A 20,810-nucleotide genomic window follows, 5' to 3' on the forward strand; every position below is an offset into this window, starting at 1 on the left:
TGGTAGATTAGAGGACCAAACACTGCATCCCTGGTCATCCATCAGATAAATAAATAAAGGAAACTTCAATGGAATAATGGCATATAAGCAGATGTGAGCAAAACTTGGTCAGTACGTAGGACACCGGCAACAACTCTTTACCCAAATATATGCACAGACTTTGAAAAGCACTATTGAAAAAGTATTGAAGAAACAATTGTTAAAAGTTCATATGGATCTCCCTTCCCCATTTGTTTTGAAATGATCATTTGAAGAGTGGGGCACACAGAATGAATGCCTTTGGCCAACAGAACACTTGATGTAATTTCCTAAAGCACTTGTGGCCTAGCCTGCTCTGATGCTCCCACCTCCCACCGAGTTAAGAGTGTTAACTCCTAAGGAATCAATATCTCTTTGTCAATTTATCCCAATGAAGCATGCTTCTGTTGGAATCTAAGAAATTACGGCTCACAAAAGCTCACATCCATGCGTGTGCTAGAGCAGAAACTGTTACATGAGCAACAGGCCTTGAGACCACAAAGAAAAGTCCTGGGGTATGCAGAGAGATGGTGCAGTGGACCACGGAACGCCAAGCAGGTGAAGGCATGCTACAAGACATCTTGTTTAGGGAATGGATGCTGTCATGCAACTCCAGAGCCCCTACCCAAGGGAATGACAAGCAGAGCTCTCTGGTGAGAAAGCATTGTTTTCAAAACAAACAAACAAACAGTACATTTTCTAGGCACTTTCCTTTTCAGTCTCCTTAAATAATACCATGGAAGAAGATGGATGTGGCAGGAAAAGGGCCTTTGGAGACCCCACTGCAGTTATGTTCATGGTTGGCCACTATACTAATAAGGTTTTCTTCCTTATTATAATTAAGTCTTTTAATTTAAAGGTATGCTTTTGGTAAGTGTTCTGGACTCATGGAGATCGTGGGGCAAATCCATATGAATTTAAAAGTGAGAGAAAGAAGAGACTCAGCTAAAGAAGAAAGAGGCAAAGTTGGAAAAGGAAGAGAGGGGATCCAGGTATTCTTAGGTGCTTTTTATGTACAGAGGTATGTGGGTTCTAACCTGGTGCCCCCTGTAGTGTGGCCTGTGGATGGCAGCAGTGGCATCATCCTCACCTGGGAGCTTGTTAGAAATGCACATTCTTGGGCCCCACTCCAAATTTACCAAACCTGACTCTCTGGGTAGAACCCATGAATCTGTATTTTTACAAGCTTCTCAGGTGATTCTGATGTGCTCAAATTTAAGAAGCACTACTCTAATATGTAAAGGTTTGCATTTCAATATATTTGCATATCCGTAAAAAAAAAAGTACCTAAGTTCTGCAAAGGATAGAAGAATGCTAAATGTTTGAGGTGTCCTCCCAATTAACCCCCATCAAAATTTATCAGAGGGCATGATATTCACTAGAAGAACATCCCCCTATCAGAAGCAATAGCCAGGAAAACTGAGTACATAAAATGGATGTATCATAATCCCCTATTCTACATTTGCAGCAAATAAGCATTAAGAGAAGACAATATGAAATTTCACTTGTCTTTACATCTGCTCCACCAGATACCTTAACCTTTTACTTTCCTGAAAATGCTCACGTTTCAAAAAGGAAGCACAGTGTAATCTGGATAACCCAAAGGCAAGGAAAAAATGGTAAAACTTGTATTGAGTCACAAAAATATAATTTTATATGAGAAAGCAAAGAGGAGAAAGATCATTTCCACATAATCTCAGAGTAATAAGGTTGCAGAGGATTTCCACATGGACATAAGGACAGTGGGGCAAATGCTTCACACCTCTGAGGGAGAGACCATGGGTTTTCAGTTGGAATTTGGGGAAGCAATGTACCGAGGGCATCCACCCCGTGATGTCCAGGGCTTTGTAAAATACGATACTGAACAGCTTCCGAAAATAGTTCACAGAACTGTGCCCAAGTGACCAAGAAGATAATGAACACGCCTCCTTTATTATGTCCTTACTTTTATTGAGAAAAGACTTCAACTGGCTTCAATCCAAGCAGCACTGGGAGAGAGATGTTGATATAAATAATATTCAAAAGAGATATAAAAAGATAAGGGAATAATTGGTAACGTTTATAGCACCAAATACTTCCATCTCTCTCTTTGCTCATGCATTACAGAATAAAGATATTGTAAATGGAGGGCTTCCCTGGTGGCGCAGTGGTTGAGAATCTGCCTGCTAATGCAGGGGACACGGGTTCGAGCCCTGGTCTGGGAAGATCCCACATGCTGCGGAGCAACTAGGCCCGTGAGCCACAAATACTGAGCCTGCGTGTCTGGAGCCTGTGCTCCACAACAGGAGAGGCCACGATAGTGAGAGGCCCGTGCACCGCGATGAAGAGTCGCCCCCACTTGCCGCAACTAGAGAAAGACCTCACACAGAAACGAAGACCCAACACAGCCAAAAATAATAAATAAATAAATAAATATATAAAATTTAAAAAAAATCCTTAAAAAAAAGAATAAAGATATTGTAAATGGAAAGCAATCTTGAGCCCTTTATTACATTCTTTCAACTGCAAAATAAAATAACAAATCAGGTTTAGCTCTAATGTGATCCTATGACATATGTTAGGCAGGCGGAAAGATTACCAGCAACAAGAAAATAAAGCTAATTCTTGATTGTTGCAGTTATCTAAAATCTCTGCCTCTCTTTCTTAATTTGATCTCTTTCTCCAGCTCTTCACGCATCTCTCAATTCTGCCCGCCCTCAGTTGCTGTCGTCTTTGTAAGAAGTCATATGGAGAATGAAGGCAAAACTAAAATCAATTTAGCTTCTCATTAGGAACAGGGAAAGAGAGGTGAAACTAACTGAAGCCAAGAAGCTTTAATTAGCCCTGATACGTAGAGAACTGAGTTGGTGGCAGTATCCAACCATGTGCCAGCTCATACTGACGGCCCCCACCAGCTCTCCTGGACTCCAGTTTGCTATTTCCATAATATAGGCAAAGAAAGTTTCCCTCAACCCACTGGATGGGACCAAGAGACATAGCTGTGGCAAATTTTAGATCCGAGTGGAGGATTTCCATGACTAAATTCATTATGGAGAATAATAGGTTTATGCTGCTCTCACATTCTTTCCATTCACACTAGGCATTCCAAGGAGGAATCCAGCACTTCACAAACTCTAATGTGCAGACAAATCACCTGGAGATAATGTTAAATGCAGATTCCAACTCAGCAGTTCTGGGTGGGACCTGAGATTCTGCATTTCTAACAAGCTCCCTGGTGATGCCGAGGCTGCTGGTCCCCAGATCACACTCTGGGGAGCAATGAACACGGACATACGAGAAGCAAATGAGGAGCAGATCTAAAGCTACTAGTGAAAAGCTAGTAAGTGGTGATGGCATGGGTAGAGAGCAGGTGGTACAAACCCCTACACGGCGACCAAGGCAGTAAATGATAGTTTCTCCTCACCTTCCAAATTCCTGGAGATACACATTAGTACACTGAACAGAAAATTTCATATAAGGAATAAAGGGATTTACAAGCTGGAAGGTGGTGGGTGGCAGCATGGCTTTTGCTAATATAAATGGCATTTTTTTCCTGTTACCTATTCTAATTGATGAATGCTAGTATATGTGTGTGTATTGATTTTTCTTTGTTGATCACTTATTTGGTTACCTTGTTGAACTCTCTATCTGTTCAAAGGGTTTTTCAGTTGATAGCTTTTGATATTCAGGTTACATAATCATCATCTGCAAATAATGAATAGGGCCTTGTCCTTTTGTGTTCCTGAGATTCATTTATTTTTTCTTGTCTAATTGTATGATCCAGGTCTTCTAATACAATGTTGAATTCCAGCTTTTTGAGACTATGTGGCTAAGGCATTTTGAAAATGTTTAGGTCTAAGCTTTTCAAGTCAGAGACCCTTACATTCCAATGCCTGCTCCCTTCCTGAGTGAACTCTGTCTCCTTTCATTATGGGTTTTGACGGTGCTCTGCCCAAGGGGTGCTTTCGACTTTGGAGCAATGAGAGGGACAATGGTAGGACTCAAAAGGGAGGGTGCAAGGCGGTGGCAGAACGTTCTCTAAGTTTGACAGCCTTCTTCAAGGAGACATTCAGATTTCTGTCTAGTTCTTCCAGCTGAGTTCACTAGGACAGAAAAGGAAGAGATTCAGGGCAGACACTTTGATTAAAAATAAAGGCTGTATACTTTCCTGGACTGTCTTGTAGTTTCTGTGACCTAAAGAAATCTAGAATCACACTGATTCCATGAGTCCCACCCCCCCCCCCCCAAATTAAAGGTGCCACCTTACTGTTAATGAGAAGCCAAACAGAAGGAAACATAAGTAAATGAACACTATTGGCCAGTGTAATAGTGATAGATAAAAGCTTACCAAAGAGTAAGTATTTTGCAAAAGAATTTGGATGTCAGAGCCAGAAAGTGTGGGTGATCATACCTTTTAAAAATTAAATTTTTTGTCCAAGACTCATAAGAACAAGAGTAGTTATCGGGTAGGTCTACAGAAACCACCCATAAAAGGAAAGGCGTGAGATAAGCACCCATGAATGCAGCACCTATTCTGAGGACTTCAGAACTGTTTCCTCATTTGAACAGTAGAATGCATATTAAGTCTCTGTCATGTTTAATAGATGGCTGGGTACCAGCTTCATCCCAGAGCACCCAAGAGGCCTTTTTCTAGGCGAACTGATGAGGTGGTACATCTTCTCTCCACTAAAGCGTCTTCCCTCTTTAGTAGAAAGCAAGATTTTTGCTCGTCTCACCAAAACGTAAGGTGACCAATGACCCAAAGTACATGAAGAAGCTGAGGGAGATAACACAATACATTTTTTAAAAGAAGCAGAAGATGGGGAAAGGGTTAAGGAGGCAAAGCAAGGCAACTTAACTTCCAAGCAACGGTGGCGTAAGAATGTGGATAATATCTGGGTAAAGATTATGAACATAGTATTCGCATGACCAAAAACTAGTGCAGTGAAAAACTTGAAATGTTTTCAAGTAAAATAAATATTGCAATGTGCTGAAAGGATTATTTAAAAGTGGAGGCATCTGCCCTGCTATATGGGGGAACTTTTATCTCCTGCATCGGTGCTTCTAGGCTCTGTTTACCATAGCTTCTCAAGTGCAACCCTACAAATTGGGAGCTACTGAGCCCTGACAGGGAAGAAAAGAGAAGCCCTTTGGCAAAGATGTGATCTGTGTCTGCAAACTGGCAAATCACAGCCTACCTGTGGTTTTTTCTTGAGGCAATACCTCATATCTGGCATGATACTGCCTTTCCTAACATTTTCTCTTTATAAGGTATAATGGCTAACATCAATTGTTTTGAAACAAAAATATACTGTCCATTCCTCACTTAAAGTCTTCTTAGTATTAATGTGTTTGTTAGACAAAAAGTGAGTTTCCCTTTTTGGATTAACAAGAGCTTCAATGGGTTTCACTGAAGAGAAAACACTTTTTTGAACGTGCAGAGGAAAAAAGAAGTTAATTTTAGTTGTAATAAAAACTGCAACCTTTACGTGTTCTGAAATATCTTTCTCTTGGGCTTAAGCAAATTTTGTCAATCAGTTTTGGTTTTTAAGTGAATCATGTTCTAAAATTAGCTCTGAGCTTGTTATAAAAATAAAAAGGAAAAATTTAACCTGCCATCTCATTGGCCTAATATGCACTATATTTTCACCCAGGAACTCCATGTTGTGCTTGTTGTCCAAATATTCTATTCGAACCTACATATTTTTCTTACATGCAATCCATTAAAAGACAAAAATAAAGCTTTTCTAGTCCATGCAAATGTATGAGGAAAAGTTAGCAATGGAGAATCCAACTATAGTATGGTAAACTCAATCCATTCTCTTTCTATTTCTTATAAGTAAATAGAAAAAAATAAGTACCTTAAATATCACCTTGCAAAAACATAGACACATATAATTAAATGAATATATTATCAAATTCACACGCACACACAGAACCGGAGCTACACATCACAGCAAGAAACCAGCAAAAAAGCAGTGTGCAAAGCCAATGAGGAAGTGCATGGACACACGAAGGCAGCAGCTGATTTTTGCACCTGGTAAAGCCATCATGGAAAGATCAGCAGGTCAGAAGCAAAGCGAATGAAGGTGTAGGATGCAGGCATGCAATGAGGATGCTGGAGGAGGGCAAGCCACTGCACACAGACTGATGGAGTTAATGTATGAAAAAGCTTACTTCATTTAGAAAGCTCACTAATTGGTCTACCGTTAAATAATCAGTTTTGTCTCCATTGCTGAAAAGAAATTTATTAGAAAAAGTAAGTTTTGGTATATGATGCTACAGGAGGTACGATTTACATGTTGACATTTGTTGATGATAATTCTACACTTATTTTCTAACCCTGAAGTAGTGGTGAACTCTTAAAATGGCCAGAGACTGTTTGTAAGGGGGAAAAAAAAATAACCCAACAACAACAACAAAGGAAAGAAATCATTCCCACTAGCTTACAGAAAATGTCTGCAATCCCTCTTTTGCATTATCCACAGGCATTATTATAAAAACAACATGTAAGTCATCCATTTGAAATAATTGGAATGAATGGACTTTTCAACAACATAATAACATTCCAAATCGAATCTTGTTAGTTCACATAACGGGTTAATACCTAAAGGAGCAAGTTAACATTGTAGGTAGTTAGTAAAGCCAATGCAGGGAGGGGAGGGGGGGAAGTTCCAGGTGCTACAAGTAACTTACATAAAAGTTTCTCAAAAAATCAGAGCAAACTTTTACACCAAATAAACTAAGGGGTGAAAATGTAACCCTGACTAGATATTCCTAGATACTATCAGCATACTATTTGAAAATATTAGGACAAAAATGTTTTTGAAATCTAAAAATACAAGGATAACATTGATGTGACACTTTCTCATAAATGGAACTTACATTTTTTTAAAAAGATCCTCTATATCTGTCCGAGGACAAATCTTTTGTGTCAGTTCATAGAACTTTTCATAAGTAAATGCTGCAGGTTCAATTTCATCATTCTGGAAAGAATAGAAGCGTGTCATAAATCAGGGCACATTTTTCTCTCCTTGCAGGATCTACAGAATCTACAGGTTCATGAAGCAAAGTGATGACACTTGGAATTCCAGGGCCTTCATCTCTGATTCTTGCTGATAGAGGCCAGGAGGTCCAGCCATTGGCCAGGCCTCTAGAACGTGGCACATGAAAATGAGCGTTTCTAGTTACCATTCATCCATGGTTTGCATGTTCAAACACCGGCCACAGCTGGGCTTGCTCTGGGAGACACTCCATAGAACAAATACAAAGAAACATTTTTTCCTTCTCTCCTTGAAGGAGCAAAGCAAGTGCCTGCCTAAAGGATGATGACATCAAGCCCAATGTTTTCTTATGCTTATTTTGTGAATTTTCACAAGACCACATGAAGGGGATGCTATAAGAGTTTACTCTTCATACAGAACTTCATATTTCAAATCGGATTTGTTAAGGCAGCAACAGGCTTAAATCTTTCTTGCAGTTAACACGTTAATTGCAATTATTTTAAATCCAAAGGGCCACAGACACAAATGGTATGTTTGGGGAGAGGTGCTTCATAAAATATCGCACGGCCATCCTGAAGAACTGAATTTATGAGCCATTTTTCATGCTGACATTGTACATGGTCCAGGCAATGTTGATGGATTTCTGTAAAATAAGTTTTCCATAAGCTGTGTGAAAGAGCAGCCTGGCTATCATTTCCTTTTCTTAATAAAGTTGACAACAACATTTGGAAGTACACTATTTGAATACTAAAACGTTTAGGTTAAAATGCCCAGAAAACAAAAGGAAGGAAGGATAGAAGGAAAGAGAATAAAGGAAAAATTGACTGTACTATGTGTGACTGAATCTAATTCTGAATCTAACTGAATCAGTTTAATACAATCTTGCTTATTACATGAGAACATAAATACAAAGTGGTTTTAGAAACATTATTAGATTAATGAATACCTTTCCACTGGGAAGACCTAGCTCCTTGAGTGCTTGAAAGATCACCTTTTCTGTCTTCCCCGATGCAAAGGTTCTGGTAATACTAGGGCAGAAAAGAAAAAGAAATAAAGTTACTATTAATTCTGTTTTCTCTGATGCAAAGATCCCATTAAAACTAGGGATGGTGGGATAGGGGAGAAGAAAAAGGAAAATAAAATTACTTTTCATTTTTAGGTATTTTTCACTTCCGAAACTAGCTCCTGCAATGTCTCTCTGGTTACCAGAGCTGGCTGTGCCACTGTGGTGACTTGATTCTAAGACAGGTGGTCTCTCTGGCTACTTGTGAATGTAAGATGCACCAGGGATACAGACCATTGGACAATAACAATAATAAATTCCGATCCTATCAAACTGCTTTCTTAGGAAAAAGGAATGTGGCAGATGGAACAGCATGTCTAGAATAAAACATCATGGTGACAATATCTTGACTTGGGGAAAGGAAGGAGGTCCCTTAGCACACAGCATGTGCCTGTGATTGCCCTTACCTGGTTTCATGCTACAGCTGACATGCATTATCAGACATATATATATATATATATTTTTTTTTTTTTTGAGCTAAGCATCCTTTAGCTATTCTGACATGTCAGCTGCCTCAAGGATTGGGGACTTTATTATGAAAGTGACAGGTGTCAGGGAGAGGGGAGGCAGGGGAACAATTATTCAATGTTTCAGCAGAATCTTGGCATTCCCCTGAGACACAGTATTTTTGAATAATGGTGGTGCCTTTGAATCAGTACTGTGTTCATCAAGGCTAGTAAGATGGATAAAACCTTAAGGAGCATATTTCCTGATGATGATAAAAGTAGAGAGAGACTCCTGATAAATGAATTGGTGACACTCAGAACAAACACTATTGAGGAGAGGACTTGGACCCTGGAATCCATACTTGACTCTGAGCCATGTCTCGGCCACCCGAAGAGCCTTCATTCACTCCCCGAATGGAGGCCCAGGTGATTTATCACCATAATAACTTAAAGTCTAAATCAGAAGTCCAGCCTCTGCTGGAAGACAGAGCTTACTTTCATCTGTGAAGCTTGGCTTTGGACCGCCTTCCCTGTGAGTACAGGAGGATCTGTAACAGCACCTCCCATGCCCAACTTTGTCGTGCACTCCACCGTTCGCGTTAAGTGGAAGGCAAGTTCCCAATGTAAGCAGTGACCGCTGTTTAATCTTGATGAGTGGGAGAAAGCACCACTTCAAATGCAGAGTACAACTTCCCAGAAGAGATTGGGAAGAACTAGCTGTAGGTAAACGAATTGCTATGTGTTTATTCAAAGCTTTATTGTTTCATACATGGTCTAAGAATACTTCAAGAAGTACAGTTTTAAGAATGTTTGAGACAGTTGTATTCAAATATAGGGAGGCCTATGAATCCTCTTTAACAAATCTGCAGACATGGTACAGCATATACGTATGACATTAAGTAAACCAGTTTCTAGGGTCAAGGGTGCTATGCCCACATTTTCCCACTTCTCTAGAGTTCATGGAATTTTCATACATTGGACTGAGTTGAGAAGCACTTTATCTGCTCTTTATAATAGGGGAAAGTGGCTATTCAGTGTGTCTTTTTTTGAAATAGAGTATGTATGTGTTAATGTGAGAGCTGCAGGTTCCAGCAGGATTTGGGATGTCTGGCACCTGTAACCAGGAGGAAACGCTCTGCCTAGCAATCTCAGGGGAATCTCAGCTAACTCAAGCTTCTGTTAGGTTTCAACAGGCCTCATAAAGGAGATGGAAACTGATGAACATGGTCATGAATGTAGCAGGTGTAGGGCCTGAGCCTTTCTGGTGAAACAACCTGGTGTTGGGGAGGGGGTGGAGTGGGGAGGAAAGGGAGAGTTCATAGGAGTAGAATCTTGGCTGGGGCTTGGGGAAATGCCAAGAAATAGGAAGCAGAACAAGGACATCTTTTGGGAGTAGTCTGTCCAAGCATTTGTGGGAGATAGAGAAACTGAGAGAAGGAGAAAATAGGGTGCCCAGGGGTAGGAAGGAGGGAAATCCACATGGGAATATATCAGTGAGGGCAAAGTCAGAGCCCAGAGACATGACAGAAGATAATAAAGGCAAGAGGTGGGACTTCCCTGGCAGTCCAATCGTTAGGACTCCATGCTTCCACTGCAGGGGCCATGGCTTTGATCCCTGGTCAGGGCACTAAGATCCCACCTGCCGAGGGGCCAAAATAAATAAATAAATAAAGGCAAGAGGCGGTATGATGGTCAGAAGAGCTCGTTCTCAGGCCCATCTTTTCACGAGGGGGCTCGAGCTGGGCAACCTCAACACAGATTTGCTTCCCTCATTCTAAGAGAAAATAGGAGCAAGGAAGTGGAAGAGACCATTTCCCTGGAGGTGGGGAGGAGGGGGGACAGGGCTCCTTTATTGCCTTCTCTCCAGGCAGCTTTCAGAGTCATTCTTGGGCCTCAAAATGGATTCGGCTTAGGGGCAAGTGGGTTGTGGTGCAAAGCTGAATTCTCTGAGTTTCCAGTTGCATTGGAGGCTCAGCATTTAACCAGGGTCCTGAGAGAAATAAACACACTTATCACAAGCTGGGGGCATTTCAGACACCATCGAAGGCGTTTCATGGGCATGTAGAGTGTGTATAAGGGATTGCAATTTATTCAACCCTTTATACACAGCCCCAAAGAATAGAGCTTAGTGCTTCGTAGCTACAGGTGCTCAGAGTTTCTCTTGAAGCAAAACACACTACCTACCTGAAAGGAAATGCTAGAAAAGCAAATACCCTTAAGTGGTACCCAGTCCATCTGATTAAATTCCCTGTTCCAGCAGACCTTACAGGCAACCAAGACAGCAATGACCCTAGAAACTCAGGGAGTCTCACTCTGCCCTCAAAGGGTCTACAATCTATCCAATGGTTTTAATACCATCTTCTGAAACAGTCAAGGAGTGTTCATGAAATGAAGCCCCCTGCAGAAACAGACCCTCGTCGTAGGCAGGCTGGGCTTTCAGGATGTGGATGGATTATGAGGGAGCTGGGCTGCTATGACCACCCCTGAGGTCTTAGCCCTCTTAATACATCTTCTCCCTTGGGACTCCTTCTACTCATAGCTGTTGGTTCCAACTCCGTGTTACAAGGAATGGGAAATGGCAAAAAAAAAAAAAAAAGAAAAAAGAGTGATCAAAAGAGTAACCTTCAAAGCTTTGGTCTGAGTGGATAGGCACACTAAGTGTGAGTTTGTAAGTTTGGAAGAAAGGCAGACTGCATAAGATGATGTACAAGGAAAGAAAAGAGAAGAGGGAGGTAAAGACTTTCTTCCCTTATCCTTCCTGCAGCTTCCTGGACATTAAATTTTGGTTACAGCTCACAAGGAGGGGCCACTCTCAAGCTGATCTAATGACCCTGAAGCCAGATCCCCTCTAATATTACACACACAATACACTAATAGTTTCCATTTTAAAAACTCCAGAATGATAGTGATGAAATGACATTTTAAAGTGTTTACTCTTCATATCCATTAAAACATTCAGAACAATTTCCATCTCGCCCTTGGCAGCTCATCCACACAAAGATTTATCCGCTTTTTGCTGGCTTGGTATCAATTTTCCATCAACTCTGACAAACTGCCCCCAGATCACAGATGTCTTGTGTCAAACACCTGTTAATGCTGTCAGGCACCAAAAAGTTCACGTCAGAGAAAGCTGAAGAAGAAGACAAAATATCTAGGCTATTTCTACAAAAAACGGGGTAATAATTTTGTATGTGAACATGCTGTACAAAGATCTTTGGAATCAGCAAAGGCTTCCAAGCTTGTGTAACAATGGTTTGATTCATAGGATGTGTACAGATGACACCAGAACTGCTCATTAGGAGTGCTTTGATTATGATCTATGTGTTTCTATTTTGTCCATTTCCTGAAACTTATCTTGGGAGAAAAATCAGGAGAGCAATTTATGTAAAAACTGATCCAACCTACATTTTTGGTCTTCACACTGCTATCTGTGCTAAGTCTGGACTTATTACTTCAATACTGATTTTTAAATTAAAATGCAATATATATTTGGTAATAGCTGTAGGATGCTGAGATACATTAAAATAATTGTCCTGCTATTCTCAACAGAGCAAAGGGTTTTAAATAAAATAAGGATCAGTATAAAGTGCCTTTGCCAACAACCATCAGTCAAGGGTGCTAGTGGGGCTTTTTTTAAACTTCTAGAGTAAATGCAAAATTGACTTGCTAGTAAGTTATTAAATAAAAAGCAGAGAATCCTACATATAGATTTGTAAAGACCACAACAGGTGCATGAGGTCAATAACCCTGGAAGCCCTCAATAAGAGGTTAAATAAAAAGAATACTGCCACGGTCTTCTTTATGATGTGTATGCTTTTCACTTGCCCATTGATACATCAGTTGTGTCACATGGATATCTTAGTCCATGAATGTTACAATACATGGAGTTAAGGAAAATGATGACCTCTAGGATAGTTCTGACAAACGTGAAAAGAATGACATTCAGGGAGTATGGAGATACTCTCAGAGGGATGCAGAATTGAAGCTTCAAGTCTAGGCAGAGACAGAGGGAAAGGGGAGGCAGAAATGGCTGAGTGTAATCTGTGGGTCTCGGCTCCAGTGCATTCCCTCAAATGCTGTGCAGCTGGTGACCTGTCGACCTCGTCTCTGAAAGATAGAGCGGTTCTAAGACATGACTCCACCCAGTAGTTCTGGGTTTTGTCTGTTATTTGTCGTTGGCTTCTCTGCTAAAGTGTCCGGGAAGAGGTCAACTTGAATGCAAGTCAGGAGAATTCTATAAGAGTGGGTCGGCATCTGGGGAACTCATGTTTAATTCAGGTTCCTGAATCCTAATATACCCCTGGCTTCATGTGGGCAGCAGATGCTCTGGGGCCCAGTTCAGCTTCTGGAATTTTCATGAAATGCTTACACAAACACCAACCAAAAAAAATACTTGGGGAGCTGGGTAAAGAATTCCCAACACTATTGTCGCAAGAGCTTCCAACTGGACCCACAGACCATGACCCTAACGCCGGAAGGAGTGGAGAGGCAGAAAAATGGGGAGCGTGAGAAATCCTCAGAGGGTGAAACACATCAGCTTAAGTACTGAAGCACAGGTGTGAAGGCCGTTTCTGGTTCATCTTCTCTTCATTCTTGACTCTACCCAGGCTTTCCTTCCATTTTCTCCCTTGTCTCTGTTACCTTGGGCAGGGTAAGGAGGGAAGCAACAGGACCAGCAAAGCCCAGAATGAGATGCACTGTCTAGAGGCATCACACTTCCTAGGACACGTCCATACACTTCCTCTGTAGGTGCACAATATAAACTTCTTTAATTTTAGTTAAAGGTTGTTCAGGGCAAGTAGGTGAAAGATACCTGAATCCTGAAAACCCACTTAGCTGAAGATTAAAAAATACTGCTACATTTTCAGATGTTCTCTAATTTATCAGAGTTAACGCTACCCTTTCCGAGGAAAAATGCAACTTTACGTCCATAAGTGATTTTTACAAACTGAACATAGCACTTGATGATGTGATTCAAACTAAGCTTCCAGAAATATCTTTAGTTAAAGAAATTAACAAGTCCTTGTGGGGGGCTCTCTCTGTGGGCTGGTATCACAAGGGCTGACCCAGGCTGTGCAGAGCAGACAAGAATAACTGACTTACCTCCTAACTGGAATTTTCCCATTTGTGTTGGTCATAAATGCCAATTTCATCCAGCTGGAAAACAACAGTAACAACTGTTTTAATGTTTCTCGGGAGAAAGAGCTTCAATCTGGTTAAGAACTTTAAAAGAAAGTTCATTCAAACACAGAACATTTATTTGGAAAACCAGAGACAATTACACACTGTGAGATGAATTTACTGTTGTCAGATTTAGCAAACAAAAATATAGGACTCTGTTAGATCTGAATTTCAGATAAACAACAAATAAATTTTTACTACAAGTATGTTCCAAATATTGCATAGGACGTACTTATACTAAAACATTATTTGTTACTTATCTGAAATTCAAATTTCACTGAGAGTCCCATATTTTATCTGGCAATCCTAGATGAAGGAGAAAATTGGGAATTTGCATGAGCAAAGCAAATTGTAGGCACTTATTTGGTGATTGGTTTCGTCCTTGATTGTTGTTCTTTAATAATCTACTAAGGGGGTAAGAAATGCAAGTGCATGGTAACACCAGCCAGCCTAGTCTTGAGGACAGTGGGGACCCCCTCCACCCCAGCCCCAGCTCCTGCTCTAAGTGTAGTGAAGTAAAGATGGAGAAGCAGGCAGGTGTGAGCCCTTAGTGACCTAATCCTCACAGCAACTGGTGGATGGACGGACACCAGCTCCATAAAGGGATCTGGACCCTTAATTTGTAACAGTCAGAGAAGTTCATCAACTCAAACTGATGGTGAAAAATGCTTTGCTTTCCCCAGGTGTTCATGACACATGGAGACCCAGAACATATATTTGTCCTTTGGTGCTTGGACTATTCTTAGCCACTGACTCCCATTCTCACTGTTTCCCGTTAATAACATTCTAACAATCTGCAGAACATGATGATTTGGTAAAGTTTCTGTCTTAAGTCAAGCTTCCTAGAAGCACACGTGACTACTTTTAAGGGGATGGTTTCAGGACCATAGGAGTGAGGGAAGCAGACAGGCAGGGAGGAAGTTATACAAAGCTGTGCTCTCAGCTGGAGCTTTGTCCTGACGCCACAGGGAGCTCTGGAGTGGGATTTGCACCAGGCTTGGTGGCAAGGGGGCTGGCCTCTTGTATACTGTCTCAGCCTGTCATTGGCTGTGGGCTTCCTTCCAGAAGAAGGGAGGAGTCTAGGGTCAGCCCTCCTTATCCATGGGTTCTGTTTCCGTGGACACGAAGGGTCAACTCTTAGGGACTCGCATCTGTGGATTCTGGTGTCAGCAGGGTTCCTGGAACCAATCCCGCAGAGACGCCAATGGAGGACTGTGATCTCTCAGGCTCGGTGACTCCTGGTAGGCAGAGGGCAATTCTCTGGAGAAGCAGGCAGGTGTGAGCCCTTAGTGACCTAACCCTCCCAGCAGCTGGCGGATGGGTGAACACCAGCAACAGAAAGGGATCTGGGCAGGACACCAATGAAGGCAGATAAGATCTGGTGTCCAGATACAAGGACTTGGGTCACTCAGGCATAAGTGGGCATGCCAAAAGCCTGAGGTTCTATAACTTCAAAGTATCTGTTGGGTGGCTCTTTATTTTTTATTATTATTATTATTTCTTTTTTTTTTTTTTGGTACGCGGGCCTCTCACTGTTGTGGCCTCTCCTGTTGCGGAGCACAGGCTCTGGACGCGCAGGCTCAGCGGCCATGGCTCACGGGCCCAGCCGCTCCGCGGCATGTGGGATCTTCCTGGACCGGGGCACGAACCCGTGCTCCCTGCATCGGCAGGTGGACTCTCAACCATTGCGCCACCAGGGAAGCCCTGCTCTTTATTTTTAAGAAAACATGACACAGCAACTGCAGAGGACAAGAAGCAGCTGAACAAAAAATAGGAATGTACAAGACTAAATAACTCCCCTCTGATAAGACAATGGGAAAAACACTGGAGGGATGATGTCAAAATCAAAATAACTAATACTGAACGAGGAGGGATGGGGAACCAGGCACCGGGTTAGGTGCTGCCCATGACCTTATTTCCTCTGCGTGGAATCTTATCACCTCCATTCACAGATGAGGACGGAGAGGCACAAGGTTAAGAATTTGCCAAGACTGACCCAGAAACGAAGTGGCCAACCTGGGATTTACAGCACAGAGGCCATGCTGTTAAAGCACCTGCCAAAGGGACCAGAAGTAAAAAGCAAAATGCCCGAAGGACTGATCTCTCCTCCCATCGCCCGGAAGTCCAAGGAATCCCACCCTTGGTGCTGGACCTGGGCCTGGCTAAGAGATGCCGGCTTATCCCTGCAGATTCTCAGTGTGGTTCTCTCCTGCACCTCATGACTGCCTGCCAAGGGCCCTGAGATAACAGGTGGCCCCACTCCTCCATGGATCACTGCTTTTTAAACAGGCTGATTTGGGCTTTGGCTAGAATTTCTACTTGAGTAACTTTCATGTCACCTGGAAAGAATAACTTCGTAGGGTTAAAACCTACCATGTCAAGCAGGTCCTCTCTGAATTTTGAATGCAGAGCTGGAGTAAGGAAGTTCTGCTTTCTGAATTTCAAAAGTACCTTTGGATCCCTGACTGGGTGCTAAACAGTCCCTGGGGCCAGGGCTCCTTTTCCACTGGAGCCATCGGTGCTTTTGCAAAAGTGCTTGTCTTGGCCACACTCCCCATTTCTCAGTGTCATGCAACAGAGACTCCAGCTACATCAGCACCCAAATACGGCCCCAGGCATGCAGAGCTATTTATCAGCAGACTCAGTCTCGGGACACAAAAGACAGGGCCCACAACCCAGCATCTTTCTGCCATCAACCATTCCTTTCAAATAGGTTTCAGGCTGCGGGCTTATCACACATGCCCTGCCAGGTGGCATGAAGAGTACAGATGCGTATTGGTCAACATCTTCTCCAAGGTCAGGAGCATAGAGGTGAAGGCAAGGAAGATGCTGCCTGGTCCATATACATAGCCTTCATCTCCTAATCTGACTGTTTGCTTGATAACAGCCAAAGGATCATGCAAATAAAACTCACTGTTTCTTGAGGCATGTCATGGGACTGACATTGTTGGCCCTGAAGTTGTGTATGATGGATCTCAGGCCTTCGACCCATTGCTGAAAGAGAAAGAAAAAGAGTGTTCTTGGTGAGCAAATCTGCCAGAGCTAAACTGGGTGTTTTTTTATTAGACAGCTCGTGTCCATTTTGTGTAAGAAGAATATAAACTCTTCTTTATCTCCTTCCTGCCACTCAGCCATCCTCATTCCACACGCTCATATTTTATGCTTTAATAAACAGCTTTCATTCTTTCCAGGAAGATAAGTGTGGCATCTACAGTGTCATTAAACACTGGGTTGTCACGAAGCAATGCTGCCCACTGATTGACTTGTTAAGCCTTCTATTTGCAGCCTGTTTAAATATAAGCCCCTTTCAGTTGCTGGCAACATTAATTATTTCTCAAGCAACATTATACAATACTTGATGGCATACTTAGCTACCCTCATTATAGAGGATGAAGGCATTCGAGGTTCATCCATTTTATTGTGTGATACTATTTCAACGTAAGAATTTGTTACTTATCTTACCTGTCTGTGTCTTCCAGCAAAGCCTTAAAAAGTAAAACAGGCGTCGATGCCAGGGTACCCAGAGCAAAGCAATGTGCTTGCATGATTTCTGTATAAGGACTTGGACCTCGGTTTTAGTTCATAACATCACTCCATGGATTTACAAGGAAAAGTGAAGAAGACTGTGCGTGGCAGTAAAGGAATTTGGGTTTCCAAAGGGCATTTTACTAGAAAAGGCTGGCGCATGAATTAAGGCCCACTTTGCCCTTGGGTCCAATAACCGATGCCAGTGAATGCCATACCAAATTGCTAAAAATGAGAGTCACACTCTTGGTAAAATGCTTTGAAGCAAATTGATACTGGGGGTTCAAACAGAACTGGGGCCCACACACAAGCCAGCACCTTACCTTCTTAGGTTTTTTGTATGACTGCTGTAGCTCTATGCTGAGGAAGGGAAAATATTTTGGAATAGACAGTAATGTAGACGTACAGTCTTCCTGCCCTGTCCAGCATGGCAGCCACTAGCCGCATGTGGCTAAATTAAACTGAATAAAGATTCATTAAATTAAATTAATTAAATTTAAACCTAATAAAAATAAAATTCAGTGCATCTGTCGCACTCATCACACTTCAAGTGCTCAAACCCAACATGGGCATAGCGCCTAACATATCGGACGGTGCAAATAAAGAACAATTTCTGTCATCACCGAAGGTTCCATTGGACAGCATTGCATAGTATTACCAGCTTTAACATGGCCAAGGGATTAAGTCACTTGCGAGGGACAGAGGTGATGCCTGGGTTCTATACGTGTGTGTGGTTTTAATTTTAATTGTGATATAATACATATAACATAAAATTTATCACTGTAACCATTTTTAAGTGATCGGTTCAGTGGCATTAACTAACAGTCACATCGTTGTGCAACCGTCACCACCATCCATCTCCAGAACTCTTTTCATCTTGCAGAAATGAAACTTTGTTCCCATTAAACAACCACTCTTCATTTCCCTCTCCCCACAGCCCATGACAACCATCATTCTACTTTGTTTTTCTGAATTTAACTACTCAAGGTACCTCATGTAAGTGGAATCATGCAGTATTTGTCCTTTGTGGCTGGCTTATTTAACTTAATGTCCTCCTCAAGGTTTATCTGTGTTGTAGCAGGTGTCAGAATTTCCTTCCTTTTTTAAGGCTGAATAATATTCCATTGTGCGTATAGGCCACATTAGGTTTATCTGTTCATCTATCAATGGATCCTTGTGTTGCTATTATGACTCATGCTGTTATGAACATGGGTGCTCCAGTATCTCTTCAAGAGTCTGCTTTTGATTCTTTTGGATACATACCCAGAAGTGGAATTGCTGGATTGTATGGTAATTTTATTTTTAAGTTTTGAGGAGCCGCCATACTGTTTTCCACAGCACTTGCACCGTTTTACAATCTCACTAATAGTGCACAAGGGTTCCAATTTCTCCACAGCCTCACCAAACCCCTTATTTTCTGTTTCGCTTGCGTTTTGATAGTAGCCACCCTAATGGATGTGAGTCTACCAGCGAGTTTGTGCTTTCCTCTTTGAGCCCCAGTCATACCTAACAGACTTCTGAAGGGGGACTTGGGAGTGATACGAGGAAAATTTCCTTTCACAAAGAGAAAAGGCCATTTTCTGAGGACTGTAAATAGCACTGAAAGCCTCAGCAAGCATGATGGTGAAGTCAGGGTTCTGAGGGAGGAGGAAGAAATGAAATAGCAGCCTTGAAGAAATGCCTCAATTATTTTCCTCATCAGACCTCACTTCCTCTGTCAGGATAAATATGGGACTCTAGGGCTTCCCTGGTGGCGCAGTGGTTGAGAGTCCTCCTGCCGATGCAGGGGACACAGTTTCATGCCCCGGTCTAGGAAGATCCCACATGCCGCGGAGCAGCTGGGCCCGTGAGCCATGGCCACTGAGCCTGCGCGTCCGGAGGCTATGCTCTGCAACGGGAGGGGCCACAATGGTGAGAGGCCCATGTACCAAAAAAAAAAAAAAAAAAAAAAAAGGGACTCTAACTCCCTGGGGACAATCAAATATCCTGTGATTGGCCAAACAAACCACAGGCCCACACAGAGTTTCCCAAGAAGGGACAGAAAAAGCACAAATAATTTCGTTGGCATGAACTGGGCAGCACTGAAGCCTTGTTACATGTTCCAAAACACAAAACGAAGTCCATGGTTTCCTGGGGCAAAAAAGTGGATCATTTCTGAGACTGTTTGCTGGTTCTTTCTGATCATTCTGATTTAGTTGTTTCTAAAATCAATTACAGAGATATCAGGCTTTGAGGGGGCTTCAACAACATTCATCCATCTTTTGAAAATACAATGTGGAAAATAATTTGTTTGTTTATTGTGATGGAACAGTCCTTGAGTGTGACCTTTAAGGTCTTCACACCAGTGACTCGGCTTATGCTTTAGTTAGTAGAAAGGCCCCCGAATCCCCACAAGCCCTAAAAGGCATGGGGAAGGCCCTGAAGCTTCTCCTCTTGGTGATGCTGAAAGTGAGGTCCACAGCCTTGTCCAAGGTCACTGAGCAGCCGGCCTCTGCCCTCTGTGTCTGGGAAATTTGTATTCAGGGCTTGTCCAAATGTCTCCTTCCCATCAGACCTTTCCTTCTGTCTGTTATCTTAATGTACACCTGGCATAGTAAGGCCAAAAGACTGTGGGAAATATGTTAAGCATTTTGTTTTGTTTTTAACATAAAATAGATGAAATGCCAGAAGGTGTCAGTAGAACCCTAGAATTTAGTTGGAAAGTTGTGCCAGAAGTGAGTTAAATACATATCAACTTCTTTGATTGTTTCCAGATTAACAAAATCAGAAAAAACTGACTTAAGTTTTTTGTTTTTGAATTGCTGAATATAAGCACATACGTTAATAGTCTACGTAATGCCCCACGAGGTGTGTCTTCAAGCCCCAGGATGAGTGTTTCTAGATCATTCCCCAACACACGTTGAGCTCACACACTGCTCCATGGTGACACAGGGTATCATTCCTACTATACTGGGTGTCTTCCCTCTGGTCGGCTGTCCTGAGTGGGCAAACGTGGCCTGGATGCAGGGGAACCAGCCCACAGTATCAGTTCGGTTCCAGTGTCCAAATGGGCAGCTTCTGCACCTCCCCAGGAGGCTGTAATGGTTATTGTTCTCTCATTTTTCAATATTTTCCAATTCTGCCTAAATTAACTTAAAGCTTATTTCAGCCCTTCTAAGAAAATGTCCTTTGAGGAACTCTTGGGGGCTTGTGCTGGATGGTTCGAGGGGAAAGGAGTGAGGAATGGCAGCTGCCCCTAACTCTCTCCTGAGAATTTTCACCCTCTCCTCTGGGATTCCTTAAACTTATTTTCATCATGCAGGTGGCGTCCATTTTCCAGGTAAAGGGCTGGGCCTCACCCTTAAACACTAGGACTCTCACAGACAAAATAATCCCTTTCCTGTTAAAAAGCAAACATATAGAATAACACAAAAGAAGCCGACTCACAGACATAGAGAACAAACCAGTGATTACCAGTGGGGAGGGGGGAGGGCAATATAGGGTGGGGGAGTGGGAGGTACAAACTACTGGGTGTAAGATAGGCTCAAGGATGTGTTGTACAACACGGGGCACACAGCCAATATTCTGCAATCACTGTAAATGGAAAGTAACCTT

The 20,810-nt window shown here is 42.2% G+C and overlaps 1 protein-coding gene across 8 annotated transcripts in view; it reads right to left on the reverse strand.

Moving 5' to 3' along the window:
* Nucleotides 1–20,810, reverse strand: part of PLCB4 (phospholipase C beta 4) — a 420,918-nt gene that overhangs the window by 89,278 nt on the left and 310,830 nt on the right. For 7 of the 8 annotated variants that reach the window (XM_067707497.1, XM_067707492.1, XM_067707493.1 and 4 more), the window contains 5 exons: nucleotides 16,606–16,685; nucleotides 13,614–13,667; nucleotides 7,948–8,029; nucleotides 6,883–6,983; nucleotides 6,175–6,232 (listed from right to left, as the gene is read on the reverse strand). In XM_067707497.1, coding sequence (XP_067563598.1) covers nucleotides 6,175–6,232; nucleotides 6,883–6,983; nucleotides 7,948–8,029; nucleotides 13,614–13,667; nucleotides 16,606–16,685 — 375 coding nt within the window. Of the gene's footprint in view, nucleotides 1–6,174; nucleotides 6,233–6,882; nucleotides 6,984–7,947; nucleotides 8,030–13,613; nucleotides 13,668–16,605; nucleotides 16,686–20,810 lie in introns of those variants that run through there. The other variant, XM_067707499.1, reaches the window with a different exon arrangement.

The sequence above is a fragment of the Pseudorca crassidens genome, chromosome 15 (genome assembly GCF_039906515.1).
Source record: "Pseudorca crassidens isolate mPseCra1 chromosome 15, mPseCra1.hap1, whole genome shotgun sequence".
In the NCBI taxonomy this organism is placed as follows: domain Eukaryota; kingdom Metazoa; phylum Chordata; class Mammalia; order Artiodactyla; family Delphinidae; genus Pseudorca; species Pseudorca crassidens.